The 21,248-nt window shown below is 39.1% G+C and overlaps 1 protein-coding gene across 3 annotated transcripts; it reads right to left on the bottom strand.

The window, feature by feature from the left end:
• Positions 1-100: 100 nt before the first annotated feature.
• slc12a8 (solute carrier family 12 member 8) lies at positions 101-20,658 on the bottom strand. 3 transcript variants are annotated; one of them, XM_086267472.1, is made up of 15 exons: positions 20,578-20,658; positions 19,374-19,438; positions 18,888-19,028; positions 18,628-18,774; positions 16,581-16,772; positions 16,217-16,448; positions 10,690-10,803; positions 10,408-10,495; positions 8,521-8,608; positions 7,391-7,537; positions 4,973-5,633; positions 4,779-4,876; positions 4,564-4,681; positions 2,751-2,811; positions 101-2,474 (listed from the first exon to the last, which is right to left on the bottom strand). In XM_086267472.1, the coding sequence occupies exons 3-15, from the start codon at positions 19,020-19,022 to the stop codon at positions 2,306-2,308; spliced, it is 2,250 nt and encodes a 749-aa protein (XP_086123598.1). In that variant the 5' UTR covers positions 19,023-19,028; positions 19,374-19,438; positions 20,578-20,658; the 3' UTR covers positions 101-2,305. The 3 variants fall into 3 exon arrangements, with proteins under 3 accessions (XP_086123598.1, XP_086123596.1, XP_086123597.1); XM_086267470.1 differs by having other exon boundaries at positions 101-2,477; XM_086267471.1 differs by lacking the exon at positions 20,578-20,658 and adding an exon at positions 20,405-20,484 and having other exon boundaries at positions 101-2,477; positions 19,374-19,391.
• Positions 20,659-21,248: the final 590 nt, after the last annotated feature.

Genomic DNA, 21,248 nt, shown 5'->3' on the forward strand with positions numbered 1-21,248 from the left:
TATACATATCCACAGCACATTCCACTTTTCCAGACATTAAATATTTCTATTTTAGGTAGAGCCAGACTGAACTACCGGGCAGACGTTCATGTGCTCTGGTTGGGATCAGAGGAACATCTGGGGGAATTGGAGTTCGTTTTATGGGTAGAATAACAGATAACTCTTTAGGTGACAAACATTATTTATAGCACATTTTATTCCAAGGGAAACTGTAATTAATATGTACTATTCTGCAGTTCATTTGTTCATTTTTAGGCTATTAAGCAACAAAAAAAAAAGAGAGAAACATGCATAAATTTGTCTTGACACATAACTGATTGTAAACATAATCAGCCTCTCAAACCAGTGCTGTGCAACACACATTGTTGGAACTTTTGCTTCAGTGACTTTGGTGGTTGGTGCAAACAAAGCAAGCAAACAAATGAAAGATTGTAATTTAATGCACTTTCACCAAACCACAATATTATTATTATTTTTTTATCTTCTGCAGACATTATGCTCTAATCTCATTCCTGCATGACACAAAGCCCAAACATCCTGTAGGTCCAAAAGTGAGTAGAGTTTAGTCCTGTCTCCATCGTGTATTTAATTCCCACTGCTCACATTTCAAGCCATTGTGCATCAACTGAAAGTCACTAACTTTTCCAACCGCACAGGGTTTCTTCTTAGTCACTGCAAAGGCACAAAGCACACCAACCCTTCTACAGCTCAGCCCAGTGATAAGAAAATAAGTAATCAGTAGGTTTACAGGCTTGTGTGCCTGCTGGCGGGCCGTTGCTTTCACAGAAACAGGATAAGAGGAAGTGGTTTTCACAGCTTTGCTCAAACACTGACTCTTGAACTTTGTGATACTTCCAGATCATACTTGTAACTGAAAAAAAACACACCCCAAAAACATTTAGCATGCATTTAATTCACACCATATAGTGTCTTCAAAGGTTTTTGTTTCTTTCTTTTTTTAACCAGGAGAGCTGTTAAAGTGCTTTACACACATGGGAAAAAAAACCTCATTATTTGATACTTGCTATGAACACATTATACAGACTTGGAATTCAAGTATTTTTAGTCCCATTGTCACAGGTGTATAACACCAAGCACCTATCCATGCAGTCTACCTTTAAAAACATTTTTTTCAAAAAAACTGATTGTAAAGAGCTCTCTGAATTTGAGTATGGTAGCGTAATAGATATCACTATCACAACAAGTACTTTGTAAAATGTCTCAATATTATTATTGCAAAGCAAAAGCATTTAGGAGCTAAAACAATTCAGGCACATAGTGGTAGACCATGCAAGGTAAGAGCAGGGTTACTGCGTTCTGAGGTGTGAAGGGCATGAAAGTCGCCGACGCCTTACAGACTCAGTGACTGCAGAGCTCCAAACTTCTTAACATCAGCACAAAAACTGTCCACCGAGAGCTTCGTGGCATGGGTTACTAAGGCCGATCAAGATCCTGGCAGGAAGAGCATCCAGCGTAAAACTGTCAAATAAAAACACATGGAGCTAATCACTATGGCAATCCCTTATGAGAAGGGAGCAGCTGAAATTAGCTTTAGGTTTGATTGGAAATAGATCGGCATTTATAGAAGACTTTTGCAGTTTTACAGCCCACACAGCTCCTTGTTCTGTGTATGCAGCAAAATGATAGAGATATTCTATCAATGAGCTGTAGTGAGTGTAAAGTACTTTGCTGTGCTCTGCTGGGTTAGCAGCACCAGAGTTTGTGACAGCAACATACTGAATAAAGTGATTGTGGATTATCAATCATCCTCACCAACCTCTGGACCACTAACTGGACAGGTTATTGGGGCAGAGATTAGCTTTTCATTATTGCTATTATTATTATTTCAACAGCTGTGACAAAAAAAAGTCCCATATATAAGATAGTGTATAGTTTATAGATGACAAATACTTTATGTTTTAAAAGTTTTGCATTTTAAAAGGCCATTTTAGAGTAATGGAACGGCAAAAAAAACCAAACAAAAAAAAAACCCAGTTGAAAATGAAAGAGTTAAAGTTGAAGTTTATATTAAGAGGAAATAATAAATCTCTGCATTTGTCTGTTTGCATGAAAACCTGCACATTTTAGCTATCGCCTTTCTCTGATGTATCTTATTCTTCCACATAACCTTTGTGCAAAGCTTTGATTTCCTTGAACCACCACAGGAAAACAATTCGAGCCACTGAGATTCTTAACATGTGAGCAGTATTCTGCCCGTAGTGCAACATGAGACACCGTTTGAGGCAGAAAATGTGGTATTCAGGCTGTCAGCTGCGACGCATAACTGAGGCAGTGTTTAATTCGGTCAGTGAAATGGTGGTTGGACCATATTGTCGGCCCTGATGAACGACGATTGATGACAGCGGTGACGAGAGGCAAAGTCAGCATTTTCCTCCGTCAGCTGCTTGGTTTTCAGCCCCAGAGTCCCAGACAAAGAGGGCGTCACTACGATCTCATCCCGGGGTGATGCTTTTCTACTGAAAGAGAAGAATACACAGAAAAATTAATTTCAGGCGTAACGATGTAGAAAATAATCAAAAACTGAAATCAACACCATTTACAGTTTAAAACTTATGAGGTTTTCGATTTCATTGCAATTTTATAATAAAAGCACTGTCGGATTATGGTTCAGCCATAGAAATAACTCTTAGCAAATTAAACTCACATATAAAACTCAAATTGGCTTCTTCATTATTTAATAGACATCAATGATGCAAGATTTTTCAGTGCATAAATAAAATCATAAATACCTGCAAATGCTACTCAGTGTTGATTTGAACCACGTGAAAAAGCTGAACTGAGCTGCAATTCCTGCAAATTAATCAAAATCCAGACCGTTACGTTTCTACCAGGAAGAAATACATAATTTTCTGCTGTAATAATTTTGCATTCAATGTTGCTAAAATTTTACACCTTTTTCTGCTGTGAGTATCTGAAGCTCTGCCACTACACAGGAGGTAGTAACTGCGCTGTGCCATTGGCAACATCTCCATTTGTGGAACAAATGTCTGACACTTGTTTGACGCTTGTGTTCAAAAATGTCGTGAGTCAGACGGCTGAGGCACGTACTGATGTGGTGAGTTTATTGCACAGATGCAGGGTGTCACATCCAGCTATTCAAGAAATCCTAAGCCACAACAGCTGCCAGGCAAAGAGGCTGCAAGTGAACCTCCCAGCCGACTATGCTACTGGGTCACGTAACGACATATGGTATGGTAACCAAATCTAAATCAGTAAATGTGAGATTGCAGTTTAGGAAGGATTTGGTTGCACATAATGAAATAAAAGTCAACGATCGAATGACACACAATCCCCCCCAAAATAATTAAATAAATACAGGATCAGCAAGTTCAGTTTTGTAACACATTACTTATAGATTGCTTTTACTTTAGATAAATGATGAATGGAAATTATTTCAGTGCTTCACTTCCTTTAAAGAGTGACATAAGTCTTTAAATAAGACTACAGCTTTAAAATATTTTTAAAAAATATTTCAAAGGCCTTATTAAACAACTCAAGATACAGGAAAAGTTATTTGGTTCCCTTTAAATCAGCTATTCTTACTATTCTTCCAGTATGTACACTGCTCAAAAAAAAAATTAAAGGAACACTTTTTAATCTGAGTATAGCATCAAGTCTGCTAAACGTCTGGGATATTGATCAGGTCAGTTAAGTAGCAGAGGGTGTTGTTAACCAGTTTCAGCTGCTTTCCACGTTTTGAATTTGTCACCACTGACAGCATGAGGTGATACCTGGAGAGATTGTCCAGTCCACTGTTTCCCAGCACAGTCTCAAGAGCATGAAGGAGATTTCAGAAGACAGGCAGTTACTATAGGAGAGCTGAACAGGGCTGTAAAAGATCCTTAACCAATCAGTAGGACGTATGTATTTTTTTGTGCAAGGAGGACCAAGATGAGCACTGCCAGAGCCCTACAAAATTACCTCCAGCAGGCCAGTATTGTGAATGTTTCTGACCAAACAATCAGAAAGAGACTTTATGAGGGTGGCCTAAGGGGTCGACATCATCTAGTGTACCCTGTGTTCAGTGTCTGGCACTCTGGAGACCAATTAGCAATTGCCATAGAATACCAGAATTGGCAGAACCACCAATCGAGCAAATTCTGCCTGAACACATGTGACAGACGTGAAAGACTCTGGAGAAGTTGTGGAGAACATTATGTTTGCCTGTAGCATCATTTAGCCTGAGGGGTTGGATGGTGGGTCAGTGATAGTCTAGGGAAGTATGTCCCTGGAGGAACACACAAATGTCTACACGCTAGCATTGTCACCCTAACTGCCATTAGGTATCAAGATTAAATCCTTTTTTCCCCACTTTGGTGTCTTTTGTTCTTTTTGTGCTTTGTTTTCCTCATACGACTCATTATGCTTGTATTCATGTTTATTTTTTAATAATACAATAATTTATAATTTTAGTCTATGAAGCGCTCAAAAAAGCACTTTAATCTCTGAAGTTTCAAGATCAAGTACAAATATTAAGTGGAGATGAATTTATCCTGAATCCACTTAGTTCTTCTAAAAAGAAAATAAACATGTGGAAATCACCTCTTGGTAGTCCAGGACTTGTTTTCCCGATGTAGAAGAAGAGCAGCAAGGCAAATATTATGTTTGTTAAGGCATAAACCCATTGAATAACAAACATAATCAATATGGAGCTCAATGCCTGAAAGAAAACAAAGGATACGTTCACATTATTCCAAAACTATCAAGAAAGCCATGAGAACAAAATCAAAATATTGTACAGCAAATGTCTGTCATACCCCAATGAGAGCGATCCAGCGGTTACACAACTTTGCATAGAAGGAATTGTGCTTGGGTTGGATTTCAAAGCTTTGGTGTTCTGCTTTATCTCCAGTGCCTGAAAGATTTAAGAAAGGGTCAAACAGGTAGGTAGCTTCTATGATACAGTATATACCTTAATCTATTCTAATGTTTGATAGGTAAATCTGATCACCTGTGCTGTAATTGTGAGTCTCAGCAGGCAAATCCTGCTCAACGTGACCAATATCTTTATAGCCCGTGATTTGAGGCTCCTCTCCAGCCTTGAGCTCTCCTCCTCCACCCGGCCCCTGGTCTTCCTCTGCTAGTGAAGCAGAACTTGTCCCCTCTTCTTTCTCTTCTGAGGAAACACTGGAGTTCGAGTCCAAACCAAAGCTGTCCATTAGCTTCTGCTTAGCAGTAGCCTTTCTGTTCTTGGATGTGTTGTACATGTCTTGCATGCAGGAGGTCTTCTCAGCTGCAGAGTCCACATTTGAAACAGGTGGAAATATCTGGTCCATGTCCCTAGTGAACTCCAGCAGAGTGCCTTTACTCTGCGGACTCCCGCCATCACTGCCATAGTTTGGAAGATTGGCTTGAATCAGTGACGTGCTGCTGTGCCTGGTGGACCTGCGCTGGTTTCTTTTGCCCACTATGGCGGTGTCCCTCTTATCTTTATTCTGAAGGTGGGAGGTCATGGCCACGCTGAAGTAGGAGTAGTCGACAAAGCTGTAGGTGAGCATGAAGTTGATGGTGACGATGGGCGCCAGTACGTTGACTTGGCCGATGAAAATGAAGGCCATTGTCACCAGGCTCGTCAGAAAGATAGCCGCCACCGGGGTCTTGTTTGGGCCTTTCTGTCAGGGAGAAAAGGTCACACGATATTAGCGATTCCTGTTACAATGTACCAAATGCACGTATTGTGTGCCTCTAACTCAACACAATTTGTGTGACAAAGAAAAATGTCTTATTCTTCCTGGGATTTTGTACATTTGCCACAGCTAACCCTTTGCCAAGTAAAATCGATGTTAGTTTTGAGCAAAGAGGGGAAAACACCAATCCAGAGGAACAGAGACACAATGAAAACGAACATAAAGCTGAATCTGAGTTAAATAAAACACCGATGAGTGATCTTTTCCTGCTGTTGTCCACTGAGTTTTCAAAAGTTCATGTTCAGTGTTTGATTTACCAACAAGTAACAATCAGATGATTACTTATTCATGTTGCTGACAAATGTAAGCTTTATAGCTTGAAAAAAGTGGGTCGTATTGAGTAAATAAAAAAAAATCCATTACACAAAATCTTCCTATGACTTCATCTGGACTTCTTCTGGCCAGTCTGACATGAGATAGCTGTGACGCCCATGAGAAAGCTATTTCGACTTTTAGAAAGGTTCTGGTGCTATTTTTCCATGAGTATGCCTACATTACATTTAATTAAATCAAACACACACTGCATAAATAAAGAATACGTTTGTGTTTACAACTTAAATAGTGTTCAGCATTCACAATTAAATGAATGGAATAAAACAATGCCCCCAACAATAATTGCTTTTCTCAAAATGGAAAAATGGCTTTAACATGTGGTTTGTTAACTAGTTTGCTTTTATTTCCCAGGTCCTATCTCACTGTTTAAGGAGCACTGCTGTGTGCTGGAGGGCCTCCAGAGCATACAGCGGAGCAGGGCCCTGCCCGTCTCCCTTCCTGCGTTTGTTCTGGGGCTTTGATTTGGGCCAAGATGTCTAGGGCCTCATTCCAGCCTGCTGAGAGAGGTCAGATACTGCTGCCATCCAGAGAAGTCTGAGGAAAACTGGGGTGGAAGAGGTCAGGTTGTTAACGTGACTATGTGTGCATGTGTTTTGCAGCAATGTGTCGTAACTCTTTGATGCAATAAAGTCAGTCCACTCACTTCTGTGGAGTGCTTGCTCTATAATTAGGCAGACCTGTGACCGTGTCCTTCTGAATCCATACACCACAGCCCCCTTTAGAGCCAGACTTAGCACACTTATTCATTTACAATGTATGTGTGTGTTACTTTGGGCAATCAGAGAAACCAACTTCAATCCCAATTACTCTATACAACTTGTATTTGATTCACAGAATAATACAGTAAGCATGCAGTTACAGAGTACTGCAGTCAAAATGCAATTTGTTATAGTTCAGTTCTAGGGGAATTTCACTGTGTCAAACTTATTCACAGTCATTTTGTGTCTACATGTGGTGTGAAGATATACAGAATGATGATGCCCTCATTTTAATTCAGTCTGCAGATATCTGTTTTAATCAACTAGCACCCTGAAATTAATCTTTGACTAGTTATGGTGACTTCAAGCTACTCTCAAGTTCATCCTCCCCCACGATATGCACACTGACACTGAAAACCAATCCTTAGACTCATAAATCATCCTTTAATGATGAGTCTTTTTGGTGAATCCTTTTTCATTCCAAGTAAGGCAAGCATCAGTTTTAGATGTCATAGTATTGGACGTTATTCTGCATGTAAGGGAATTTAGTAGCTGATGAATACACCTCAGTAATATCAATTGACATCAAAAACACTCTAGCTAATAGTTTTCAGTTCACACATTCCTCCCTTCATGGCTCTATCCACCCACCCCTCTTCCCAAAAAGGCCAGACAGGGAATGACCCTCTCCTGGGCGATGCACTGAAGGATCCTGGGTGCTCCATACAGGCCGCCCATGCAGGAAGCCAGGGAGGAGATGTAGAGGCCCAGCAGAAAGAGGAAACCCACCAAGGAGACCTGGAGGAAGAAGGAAAACAAACAGAGGGTGAAAAAGGATGGGTGGGGATGAGAGCTCACAACAGTTACGCCCAATCCAGTTCCGCTACAGCCAGCCCCTTATAAAAACAATGAGAAATCACCACTGATGGGCAAGTCAAGGACTTGGTCAAAGCAACATCTAATGGTCGTATTTTATTAAAACGTCTAACTCATGTGCGATCATTTTATAATGAATTTGAGATTTTTACCATTTTGCAGTAATGCTATGCTGAATGTTTGCTACACCAAGAGGCAAATGATCAGTTTATTTGTTTGGAGCTGGGCAACACTTTCTGAAGACAATTTATGCATTGATTTCTCATTCCCTGTCCTCAAAACAAAACACTGTATATGACCGATTTGTTAGAAGTGCACAGTGCACAAGGCATCAAAGGCCTATTAAAGCTGTATAGTGGAGGCTTTGGCGAAACACATGTTATTGCAACAGGGAAGGCAAGAGAAGACTTTGCTTTTTTTGGTCAGACAATGCCAAACCACCAACTGCACATGTGACGGTGGCATGGCTCTGTGGAAAAAGAGGTGCTAAACGGGGGGATCTGCATGCCCAACATATTCCTATCCTGAAAAACCTGAAATATTAAGCTGCACATTTTCTACATTAAGCAAAAATAAGACTAAATCTTTTAGCACTATAGCAAGTGGTCCTCCCAGTTCTGAAACACTTATGGTTGATAGACTTGACGACACAGTGGTAATCCTCCCCCAACTTTTGAAAATTATTGCTGCCACCCCCCCTCCCAAAAATCCCCACTTCTAAGTCTAAAATTGATAATTATTTCCACATTTGAATATAATATGAATATAATGTTGCTATGCAGTATTATATAGTCAGAACACAAACTAACCACACCACTGACACCATGGGAAGTCCCCTTACCTCTCCCCTTTTGTTGGAAGGCCCCCCCTCACAAAGCCGAATGGAAACACAGAGAGGAGTTTACCTTTTCAGCTATCAAGAAGTCACAGCGTAGAGCTTCTCTGGTGCAGATGGCCCCCAGGAGAAAGACAAAGACCAGATACAGGAACCACCTGTGGGTCACCAAAAGTACAGCGCAGAATTACTAACAACTATTGAGTCACAACAAGTGAATGTCTGATAGCGATGTGTTTTTAGAGCGGGTTACTTTTGTTTTCCAGTGAATGGAAAAGAAAAACCCACTCAGTGTACTGAGAAAACCACAAGAGTAAAATCTAAACTTATAGGATTAAACCTTTCTGAAAGATCAATCCACCGAATCTATCAAAGGGTTTTCCTGTACTTTCTATTTCTTAATGTACAATCACTGTAGTCATAGTTAATCTAGTTTAAGTATTGCGTACTGTGGTGTGTAAATTTTTCCATTGTTTTTGTATGTAAGTATACAGTGCCACTAAAGAGTATTTCTCACCCCTTCCTGAGTTGTTGCTTTTTCACATTTATCAAATCTCAGTGTTTCAGATCATCAAACAAGTTTTAATATTAGAAAAAGATAATCAAAGTAAATACAAATTGCAGTTTTTAAATGATGATTTTATTTATTAAGAAGAAAAAAGCAAGCCAAACCTACCTGGCTGTGTGTGCAAAAATAATTGTCCCCCCTCTTAAATCAAGAATTACCTGTGATTAACCACATTTTTTGGAAAGTTGAGATCAAATTCAATAGGCAAAATGAATTAGATTAAAAGATCTCAAAAAGCAGCACATCATGCCACGAGCTAAAGAAACTCAAGAACAAATGAGAAACGAAGTCGGCGACATCTGTTCATCCAGAAAGAGTTTCAAAGTCATTTTCTAAGACTGTCTGTGGTTCTCCGGTGAACCACAGAGAGAGCCGTTATCCACAACTGCAGACACAACTGCAGAAAACTGAGAACAGTGGTGCATCTTCCCAGAAGAGGCGGACCTACTACAATTACTCTGAGATCTCATCAACGACTCATCCAGGTGGTCATAAAACAACCCAGAACAACATCTAAAAAACTTCAGGCCTCACTCGCCTAGTCATGGTCAGTGTTTATGATTCAACAATAAGAACACCACTGCTGGCCAAATAGAACACAAAGGCTTGTCTCACATTTGCCAAAAATCATGATCTCCAAGACTTTGGAGAAAATTTTCTGTGGAGTGATGAAAACAAAAGTATAATATTTTGGAAGGTTTGAGTCGCCTTTCCCATGAACAACAGCCAAACACGGTGGTGGTAGTGTGATGGTTTGGGGCTGCTTTGTTGTTTCAGGACCTCGATGGCTTCTGTAGTTCATCACTCTATGAATTGTGCTCTCTACCAGAAAATCCTGAAGGAGAATGTCCGGCCATCAGTTCGTCAGTTCGTGCACTAAAGCGCACACACACTTGTGTTAGGCAGCAGGACAATGATCCAAAACACACCAGCAAGTCCACCTTCTTAATGTCTCACAAGACAAAAATGAAAGTTGTGGAGAGGTCTACCCAAAGTTTTGACTTATATCCAATTGAAATGCTTTGACATAACCTTATACAATCCATTTGTACCCCAAAAACACTCCAATGTTGTTGAATCACAGCAGTTCTGCAAGTTCTGCCAGTTATCACAAATGCTTGATTGCAGTTATTGCAACTAAGGATGACACAACCAACTACTGGGTTTATTGGGAAATTACTTTTTCACACAGGGCAGGTAGGATTGAACTGCATGTATATTTACTCAGGCTATTTTTGCCTAATGTTAAACTTTGTTTGATGATCTGAAACATTTAAATGTGAATTTGATAGATATGGAAAAAACAAGAACTTGTGCAGAGGGTAAATACTGTTTGACAGCACTGTATAGATATGTGTATGTTTTAGTGGATTTGGGGGGTTGTCGTACGAGGTGAAGACAGCTGCTAGTGTTCCCACGGGGATGTTGTGCTCAGGTCGCTGAAGGTCTGAGCTCATGTTGAAGCCTGCCATAACCCCTACAACACACACAAAGATGGGCAAACCACAAAATGTACACAAGGTGCTTGTCAACGCAAACTTCATTTTTACATTGCATATGAAGCAAAGAATGATAAGCAGGATTTGAATGTTTGCATGCTTTTCCTATTCTGGGATTTTCTTTTTGTGTGAAATACAGAAATCTAAAAGAAGTTGTTGAGGATCTACTCACCTGTAGCAGCAGGGAAGAAAACCCCAAATACTGTAAAGAAGTTTTCCCCAGTGGTATAATCTGGCATAGTATTGCTACTGAGCAGCCCAGCTGAATAACCAATGAAACCGTGCTCTGAAAGTGGAGACAAACTCACATGAAGCACATCAATACAGAAAGGCATGTGAGAATTACCAGCATTTCTTCACTGAGTAAACAGTTGTGAACATTAAATGATGATGAAGGAGGAAGAAACTATGCAAACTCCATTAGCTAGAGGTATGAAAATTAGTTTCAGGTCTTTCTTTAGACATGAAAAGTCAGCTCTCTGTTAGGCTTTTACTTATGTATCAATATTTTAGGCAACAAACACACAATCCCAGGCTGTAAATGACTCATAACAAGAATACTTAACTTTCTATCTTATGTAACATTCATCTGTTTGAAATCAGTTCATGAAGGGACACATAGCAGCTCTACCTGGAATAATGATGGTTATTTCTCTAGTGCATAAGGGAATAAACTGGTTTAAAAATAAAGAAGAAGAAACATTTGCTTCTTTAACATGTTTAAGGAACAATTATAATAATGAGTTTCTATTTCTCACTTCCTATTAATACAACCCAACAAATGTTGCAGTCTAGTCCAATCTTAAAATGTTTGTAGCTGCTACATAGGGCCAGCAGTTACCTTATGATTTTAAAACATATCACTCTCACAAATTGATTAATAATGTGTTCTTAGATTAATAAGCAGTCACCATATTTGGCCTTTTCCTGACTTTTTAAGCTACGCTTTGTGCAGAAAATTAGATCAACTGTATAAGAAATCACAGCATACAGAAAGGAAAAACATAGAGCACTATATACCAGGTGTTTGAACAGTACAGCATTACATTTGCATAGTCATTAGAGCCCTCCATAACTCAACAACATCTGCATCATAGTCAGCAATATAACACCAAGTAAATAAATGCTGCAAAGACTATTTCAGTCAAAATAAATGGCAACAACAACCGGTGACACCTTTCAAATCTACAGACTAAAGACATGCCGGGATGGCTCTAGGTCAAGTCAGTTTGCTGAATGTGTGAAGGCGGCCATTTAAACTACGCAGTCTGAAGGACCCGCCTATGTTACAAAACCGGACATTTCCCACTTGGTTATCTTGTGATGGGAAAGAATGTGTTCTCTCAGATTAATGACATGTTTATCCAAAAGGAAGTTACCACCCTTTTCAGAAGCTCAGCAGCTTCCAAGTTTGGGAGAAAGAATGAAAGTGAGCAAGAGAGGGAGACAGAGAGCGGGAGGAAAGAGCGAGAAAGGGAGAGACACATAGAGAGAGAGAGAGAGAGAGAGAAAAGAATGCTCATTTTTTTCCTTTTGTTTTACAAAAGGCCAAAAGAAAAGGCCTGGATACACTCTCTGTTCCAGCTTTGTATGATCTCTAGCATATGCGTTTAATGAGGTCAAAAAAGCTAAAAAAAACTCCCGTTCACTTTGTGACCCACTAGGATCGCCCTCTATCCAAACAATCATGATCTAACAAACCCAGGGCAGCCAGTGTCAAACTGCATCAAGAGCACCCCACCCATATTACAACATCATAGTCCAACATCCAAGTGGGCTCAACTCTGCCAGCTCTCACGGCTAAGCCCTCCAAGTACTTATTTTGGAGCATTCACATATTCATTACACTTTAATATAAAATCCTTATATGTACTACATTCACTGCAAATTGTCCCCCTCATTTTCTCTAGGAATAATAACAATGATAGGCTGGCAAAGATTTGTGTTGGGCCCTGTTGCAAACTACACCTCATTTTAAAAACTACAGCATCATAAGACTTCACACAAGATCCAGAGACCCCGTTTAAGCCATTGTGTATTACTTTGGTTGTATTGGCAGTGTGTTTGACATCACTGCCAAGTTGAAAAATGAAGTTGCCAAGCAGAAGCTTTAAACAAGGTGGATTAAAAATCTGATGGTACTTTTCTGCATTCGTTAATTATGTATCTACAAGATCCTCAACACCACTACCTGAAATAAAGACCCAAACTATGACAGAGCCTCCTCTGTGTTTTACAGATGGCTGTAGACACTCACTGTTGTTCATCTCTCCTGACCTCCTCTAAACATGCCCATAATGATTTCAACCAAAGATTTCACATTTGGATTCAGGTTTCACACATAAATCCAGTTCTTGTGCAATTTTGCATACTTTAGCCTTTCTTCCCCATTTCTTTTCCTTAAAAAAAATGACTTCTTGACAGCTGCCCTTCCACTGAAACCATTTCCTACAAGGTCCGTGTTAAATCATTCTTCTGAAAATGGTCAGGCACAAGGACTGGACTAAATATGAGTGAAAAAGCAATGAAATCTCTGAAGAACAACTCTAAAAGTCCTTTAGAAAACCTGGAGAACTATTTCTCAAGACCATCCACCTATTTATCCATAAGAGGTGACTCAAGACTTTTGCATAGTATTGTAAAAGTAATATTAAAATGTGTATGAAGGAAACTTTGACCATAGATGTCCACAATATATAATATTATACCCCGGAGCTTTCCCAGTTTCCAAATAAGTAAAGTCATCTAATTACCATAATTAACTGACAATTGCTTGCTTTATGTGGGGCCTTCTTTATGAAGTTTGCAGCGTGCAAGCAACCATTATTACCCCTAATATTTATTCATCAAAGAATCCAATATATAATACTGAATCAGAAGGTAACTCCCACTAGGCTGATGATCCTTTTTAATACACAGCTAGAAGACTTGTCCTGACACGTCTTCAATTTGATCCATAGCATTTTGTAGAGATGTAGAGCTTTATAAGCCTATTTACTATGTTTCCAGCTCGAGCTAAGGCAAGAATGTCTTCATTCCAGTTTACTTATTCTGTATCGAGCAAGTTTACAGGCAGAGTGGGGCTCATTTCTGAGTTGACCATGCCTCTGAATGTGTAGTTAGATTACATGAACATCTGAGGCCTCTCCCTCAGTCTGAATGACCTCTTACACTCCCACACTAACTTACATAAATTGCCGTGCATGTTGCATAGGCTGTGAGTTTACAGAGGTGGAGCAGGTCCTGCTGGGATGATCGAGAACTATATATTATAGTAAGAATCACAGGGAGAGATGATGTGGTGGTCTCTGGAGTAGCAGCAGGCTTCAGATCTCAGTTCCGGCTCTCTCTCTTTGTCATTTTCCAAAAATGTGGGTGAGTCTGGTTAACACCCTAAACCCCAGACCCAAGGAGCACATTATGGCTTCCTTTTCTGTGGGGAATAGACTTCAAGTATAAGGACAGGGTGAGGCGTGTCAGAGCGTAATTCAACGATGCACCACAATCAGAAGGGTTTGTGGTTAAACTGTTTGGTTGCAGAGACAATACATGGGCGGCATTACTGTCAGAATAATTTACTGTGCTTACAGACTTGTGAACTATTCAGGACTATGTTACATGCTGCAGTTATGCAACACTTTAATTTTAACTCCAACTCTTACAGTGCTGCAAAAAGGACTTGCTGCAATCCACTTCTTTGACATTTTAGTGAATGGGAAAACCAGGTTTGTAAGTCAAGAGTTCATATACATAGATACTTAAATAGATAGAAACACTCCTAAATTCATCTTAATGATTACTAACAATTAACATGGGATGGTCAAAGCCAGCACCCGATATCTGTGATTTTTGTTGCTAGGGATAAAAGTTAGTGAAACATTACAGGGGCAAAACATTAGAATTAAAACCAACTCTGATAATTTTCTGCTGATTGACAATCTGTGAACTCTAAACTTTGCCTTTCTGATCATGACAGAGGTGGAAAATACTGATTGCAGTGTTTACAAAGGCAATATCTGCCAAACATATTAGCAATCATGTCCATAGAAAGTGAAATTTTGATGGAATATGTGGTTAACCAGACATGCCTAAGCTGTGATAGAGCTACACAATGGCGTGTGAAAATTGGGGACATGTTATCAAACTATGACCACATGCTTTTGGCGGTGGCTCCTTTCCTCCAGGATGTGTCTCAGTGTTCAGTGAGTTCATGTTAATCTGGGCCGTTTCAGCTAGCATGGAGACCTGCTGGTCCTCTGCCAACCATTAGGTCACCAAAACACACACAGAGCTGTTCTTAATTGGAAAAATCTGGAGTGGTCATTATGGCTGGTTGTACAGATCTTAAGGGCTGAAAACTGGTCTCTACCAAGTGTGCTTTAAACAAGACTGGGAATTGGGAGGTGTAGAGCAGTAGGCAGTCTGGTTTTAATTTCACCTGAAGTAGTCAAGCTAAATCCAACAAAAACTAACAAGACAGGTAAGGTAATCTCTCCGTTTTAAAAAAAATGTATGAATGTTTTATCATGTGTGTGAGAACTCTTGGGTCTTGTGTGAAATGTGTTGTTCAAAGACTGATTTGACTCCTGGAACACTTTTTTCTTCCTACTCGGCAGGAAGTTGATAATCAGTGAGAACAGGAAATGTAGGGAAGGACTTCCTGGAGGTCAACAAAAAAAGACCCCCTCCACCGCACCCAAAAAAAATACTCACAATAATAATAAAATTTAAAAAAAAATAAAATAATTTTCAAACTTAAAATCTCAAAATACAACATAACAATACACATTAACTAATCGCTAAAGTGTGAAAGAAATAAACAGGTTAATGGACAGAGGAATGTCTGTAAAATAAGTAAAATAAGTGATACTGCAGCTACACCTACTGACTAAAACAGGTCACAACAGGTCCCCACACTCCTTCCATCACACTGCCTCTTTGGAAGCCCCCCCCCCCACCCGAAAATTTAATAGTGAGTTATGGAGAATGAGATATAAAAAAAACAAATACAGCATAATAAAGTATTGGTATTTATAACTGGAAACACTAGTGTTCCCTGCAACATGAGCCAGGCTTCTCTTTATATTCTACTAGAGATCTGGTACTCAAACACTCAAAGAGTCAAAGGCAGCTTCAGCTCTAGATGTTTTGTGTACTAATGCTTTTTAAATCTTTAAAGCCTGAATCATCACATAATTGCCAGAAGAGTCTGAATTTATTGAGCTATTTAACAAATTTCTTTAAAAATAATTAATTAAATTTTAATTTCCACACATGAATTTTAGTCTGCATCGTATTTCTTGCATCTGGCATTTTTTCAAATTGCTTAAAAATGTATTGTGCAATTTATTTAGGTGTTTTTCAGGGTGGGGGAAAAATGACACTGATGATGTGTGAGTCTCAAAAACTCACAAAAAATTGTATGTATCAAATAATATATAGTAGGTGTTTATTAACAGCAAACAATACTTAAAAGCCATGTTGGATTTTTACAGAAATTAAGAGTCAAATTAAAGACTCTACTACAACTACTTCTGACCAGCAGCCATCCTAGCCTCCTAATTTCCCCACAAATCTTCCTAATGCATGAAAAAATGTAACTATAACTGTGACTGTCTCTCGTCTTTGATACAGTAACCGATTGTTGATTTTTTTTTTTTGTTTCTCGTTTTCATTGTGATCATAGTGATGGTCGTTACCTGGGTCAAGGTGTGTGAATGTGCCAATGACAAAGTCCAGGGTAGAGATGGCCAGAACAGCCAGGAGGAGCAGCTGAAGTCTGACAATCCACTTGACACCAGCCAAGTTGATTCCAAGCAGACCTAGCAGCACTGCTGCTGACATGCAGCGCACCGCCCACTGAGTCTGAAGACCCAGCAGTTCTGCCACTGACTCGGAGAACCCCGTGATGTACATTGCCCCAGCGACGCACTGCAGAGTGGTAGAGAGCATTAATAGTGACACGAGATAGAAGGAAGGAAATTCAGTTTGTGCATTCCATGATTTTCTTAAGGGATAAAATATTACAAACAAACAATTTTAGCGGTGTTCAAATTCACTCACCTGCCCAAACACATAAAGGAGGCCAACAGTGCCCCCGACCCTTCCCCCTAGGATGGTAGAGATCATGGAGTAGATTCCTCCACTCCCAACACCACAGTGTTCAGACACTCCGATTCCTGACATAACTGTCACTAAAGCAACCAACACAACCATGGAGACGAGAACCATCCCAAGCAGCACTCCTGTGTTCCCCTGGATAATGTTAGGAAACAGCAAAGATCCAAAGTACAGAGTGATCACTGCACAAACTACACCACAATATGCATCTGCAGTTGTGAACTGGATATATTTGGGCCAATATACCACCTGTATTGTACACATCTTCTGCACATGACATCCTGCTCTGTTTAGTGCTTTGTATTCAGTTCATTTAAATAATCCTATCTTCACCCTTTTCTCCATTCTCTCGCATTTTTTTTAATCACTCCTCTTTTCTCCTCCTTGTATTTGTTTACAGTGTTCTATCTAATAGAAAAAAAGAGACATGCAGATGCTATACAGGTGTGGTGGACCAGCACTTTTTTATTTTATTTGCTCAGACATTTCTGATAAGATGCGTCTCTCTCTGAAAGAGAAACCCTGTTTTCCACACAGCAAACTATATTTTAGCTGTCAAGCTAAGGCCAAACGGATGTAGCAATTACAATCACTGGGTCTCTTTGTAGCTGTGTCCTGTGATGACACATGGCTATTACAGTGTTCTGGATCAATTGTCATGATGACACATACTTAACTATATGTGAAGCTAAAAACTGTGCTAAAAAATGTGGATGAGCTGAAAGCAGAAAGCCAAACATGAAGCTAAGCCATTATGAAGTATAAAAATGAAAACATACAAAATAAAATTTGGTGATTAGTGATTTATTTTTGATTCTTTAGTCTGCTACTACAGTGCTGTGAAAAGTATTTACCCTCTTCCTAGATGTCTGTGTTTTGCATATTTGTCACACTTAAATGTTTCACATAATCAGATAAATTGTAATAATAGACAGTGGTAACTGGAGCATTATGGCATAATCTTTGGCATAATCTAAAGAAACTCAAGAACGGATGAGAAACCAAGTCACTGACATCTGTAAGTCTTATGGAGTGAATTTGGGACTCCAGTGGAACCACGGTCAAAGCAATTATCCACAAAGACAGATAATTTGGATATTTGGATCAGTGGTATACCGTGTCAGGAGGGGCCAGCTGACCACAATTAGTCTAAGAGAGCATCGATGACTCATCCAGGAGGTCACAAAAGAACCCAGAACAACATTTAAAGAACTGCCTCACTTGCCTTAAGGTCAATAAGAAAAAAACTGGACAAAAAATGGCATCCATGAAGAGTTCCAACCACAGCCGAGCAATAAAACCACAAAGGCTCGTCTCATGTTTGCCAGAAAAAATCTTGATGGAAAAATATTCTGCGGACTGATAAGACAAAAGCAGAACTCTTTGGAAGGCTTGAGTCTTGTTACATCTGATGTCAAACTAACACAGCATTTCATAAAAACAACCTCATACCAACAGTCAAACATAGCGGTGGTAGTGTGATTCATGCTTTAGCATGTCCGGTCATGCTTAAAAACATTCAGGGCAGCTGAATTAAAACAATTCTGAAAAGAAGGTTGAGACAACAATTCCTCCGTAGTGATGCCAAAGACTTATTGCCAGTTATCACAAATGCTTGATTGCAGTTCTTACTACCAAGGATGGCACAACCAGTTATTAGGTTCAGGGGAAATTACTTTATCACAAAGGGCCATGAGAAAAAAAAAACCCTTAAGAACTGCATTTATTTTCACTCAGGTATTTTGTCTGAGCTGAAATATTTAAACATGACAAATACGCAAAAATAAGAAATCAAGAAGTGAAAAATCCTTTTCCACTGCAGTGTATCCACCATGCACGGTTATTAGACTCATATTTAAAGCCCCATTATGGCAGTTGCATTTAACAGAATTCAGCCTTTTAGCATCTTATTAGCGTGGGGAGAGTTTAAAGTGGATTAGCTGTTCTATTACCTACAATACACAAAGTGAAAGATAGTCTGTTTACTAACCACCAGGTAGCCAGTACGCAGGAACAGAACCACACCAAAGATGTTGATCATGCAGGTGGTGAAGACTCCATCCCAGGTGCCAAAAAGCACCGGCTCCCACACAAATACTTTGATCCTCCACCATGGCTGATTAGACTGCTGAAAACCCTAAACACAGAAATACAACCGTAGCAGCACTGGCTTATCTGAAGTCACTTTAACAACAGCCTGCAATGATCCTATAAATTGTTTCATTTGAGCTGACACACTGAACATCTTGCCTTTGCATCTTCATGGAACAGATCTTGAATATGTGTGTTTTCTTTAGTATCATCAGATTCTCCCTTCAACAGGCCAGTCTCAGCTCTTTCCTGCTCACAGGTGTACACCGTCCAACCGGCTGGCAGGGTTTCCATTGCAGCCTGGAGAGTTACAGTGTTTATATTTACAGGCTGGATGTAAAACAACAAAATAAAATCTGCATTTTAATATTGAAAAACTTTTTTGATCACATACTACTAGATTCACTCTAAAAGACATATAGTGTACCAAAATAATGGTCTTAGTGAGTTACTGGATGCTAGAGGTACAGTGCTTAACAAATGTATTACATCACCACCCAATGTAAGGTCTGTGCCCTAAAATAACAATATTGGTAAGAACCAAAAATCAGTTTCAATAATGGTTAACCCATCCGCATTTTTAAAGCTAAAATATCATTATAATGTTATCTATGAGTTTTGAAATTTACAAATTTTCCAACTTACAGTTAATTCCCGGCACTCCTGAATAAAAAAAAAGTTTTAGAGGTTTAAAGTCCAGGATTTCACATCTGGGGGAAAAAAAGTCAACACAGTTTGTTTTAAATAACAATATATTTTTAAATTTAAACACGTTTGTGACAGATTTGTCAAATATTCTAATTTATATTTTAGAACATTTCTGTCTTAAACGTGTATTTTATAAGAAGTAATCCCCCGAGAAGACAAAAAACCCACCCCAAAACAGAAAATACCCCCAAACATATTTTACATAATGATGTACTATCATGTATATGATTTTTCCTCGGCAAATATCGTAAAGTGTAGACTTAAAACTAGAAAAAGGAATAAGAGGATAAAACATGTATAATATCCCAATTAAAACATCCGATAAAACTGGATTTCCTTCTTACTTACTAGTCTAATACATTTCCGTTCAGAAACTACTGAGAAATTGAAATATCACAGCATGTTACTGGGTAATTCTGGCATGCCGCATTCAAAACACTCATAATTGTGAAGATATATAATCTATGATTGGAGCATACGGTTTTTCCTGGCATAGTAAACAGTACGGTAGCACAGGCATTTGTAGCGGTCGTCTTGGAAAGAATAGCACTGTTTATCCTGGTTAAACAGCAACAGGTGCAGCTTGAGGACACCCGGATGCAGCAGGGTGTGCTCCTCTGCGATGCGACAAACAGTAAATAGTTGTTAGCGTCACTGCTTTTACCTCAGAGGCTTCTGTTTCCAGATAAATAAACGAAGAATTATAACAAACATGTGAATTCATTGTTTCCTAGTTAGAAAACAAAATGCTGAAATGAATGATAACAATAATAATAGTTATGTTTATGGAAAGACAGCATATCAGAAAGTGTAATCAATTTCAAAATAAGCTCCTGGTGATATACGCTATTATGAAAACCGAGATGTGCTCTAGTCTTAAAATTGGCAGTTTTCTCAATAGAGTTTGGTGTGAGTGGCGGTCTTCTTTCAAACAGCTTCTTAGCTAGATTAACTCAGCGACACCTTACCTTTCACAATCTCATTTCATCCACTGCTTGTAATTTTTTTTAAAAAAATTAAAGAAAAAATAAATCCATTCCACTTTCCCACTTTTCTTTAAATCCTCTCAGTATTACAACGTGTTCGTCATATGGATACGTCAGCTGCCAGCAGGCAACTTAGGCATGCGGTTACTGCTCACCTTTCCGGGATGTGTTGGAGCATTTGCACAAGGATCTCGTGTTTGCTTTGGCAAGTCCTGCAGCAGGTAATGCTAGTAATGATTAGCTGAAAAATGCATCCACATGGATTTGATCCTTTTTATGGAGTTATTTCCTGAAACACGTTTGAATTTCAGACTGTGGGGATGTTTTCTGAGTCTTATTCCAGTCAATAAGTTACCAATCAGATCAGAAAACACATCAGTCTAAACACATATTCAAAAATAAATAAGAGAAAACAAAACTTGGAAGAGTTTCCCTGTACAATGACACAATGAAAATATTTTACATTTTCATGGTTTAAGATGATTATGTCAAGCATTCGTATGGCCATCTTTCATCACAGTCTGAACTCTCTTAGGCAAACTTTGTTGTAATTTCTTTTAATAACCTTCAGGAATAGTTCTCTGGGATTCTTAAAGGACATTAAACGCTCTTTTTGGATGTTGGCTGGCTCTCTGTGATCTGGGGAGGCCAGTCCGATTTGTCATCCAAGTATTCTTTTACTGCATGAAGACTGTGTTTTGGATCATTGCCATGGGGAGAAATAAAGTCATTACCAATCAGCTGTTTCCCATTAAAGATCAAAGTCCCCACTGGCTGAAATCCTGCCAGGGCAGAGACTCCATTGCATCTCACAGATGGCTATATA

This window comes from Aulonocara sp. 'chitande type north' Nkhata Bay, linkage group LG16 (assembly GCF_057382095.1).
Source record: "Aulonocara sp. 'chitande type north' Nkhata Bay isolate Kocher_YH1m ecotype deep benthic linkage group LG16, A_spYH_male_GT1.1, whole genome shotgun sequence".
In the NCBI taxonomy this organism is placed as follows: domain Eukaryota; kingdom Metazoa; phylum Chordata; class Actinopteri; order Cichliformes; family Cichlidae; genus Aulonocara; species Aulonocara sp. 'chitande type north' Nkhata Bay.

Bases quoted from the DNA above. Each gene is read 5' to 3' on its own strand.
- slc12a8 (XM_086267470.1), bottom strand. From the start codon at position 19,022: ATGGAAACCCTGCCAGCCGGTTGGACGGTGTACACCTGTGAGCAGGAA. The intron at 18,775-18,887 runs GCAAGATGTTCA...TTCTGTGTTTAG, and splicing joins TGTTCCATGAAGATGCAAAG to GGTTTTCAGCAGTCTAATCA. The intron at 2,812-4,563 runs GTGATTTCCACA...ATTAATTTGCAG, and splicing joins AAGTCCTGGACTACCAAGAG to GAATTGCAGCTCAGTTCAGC.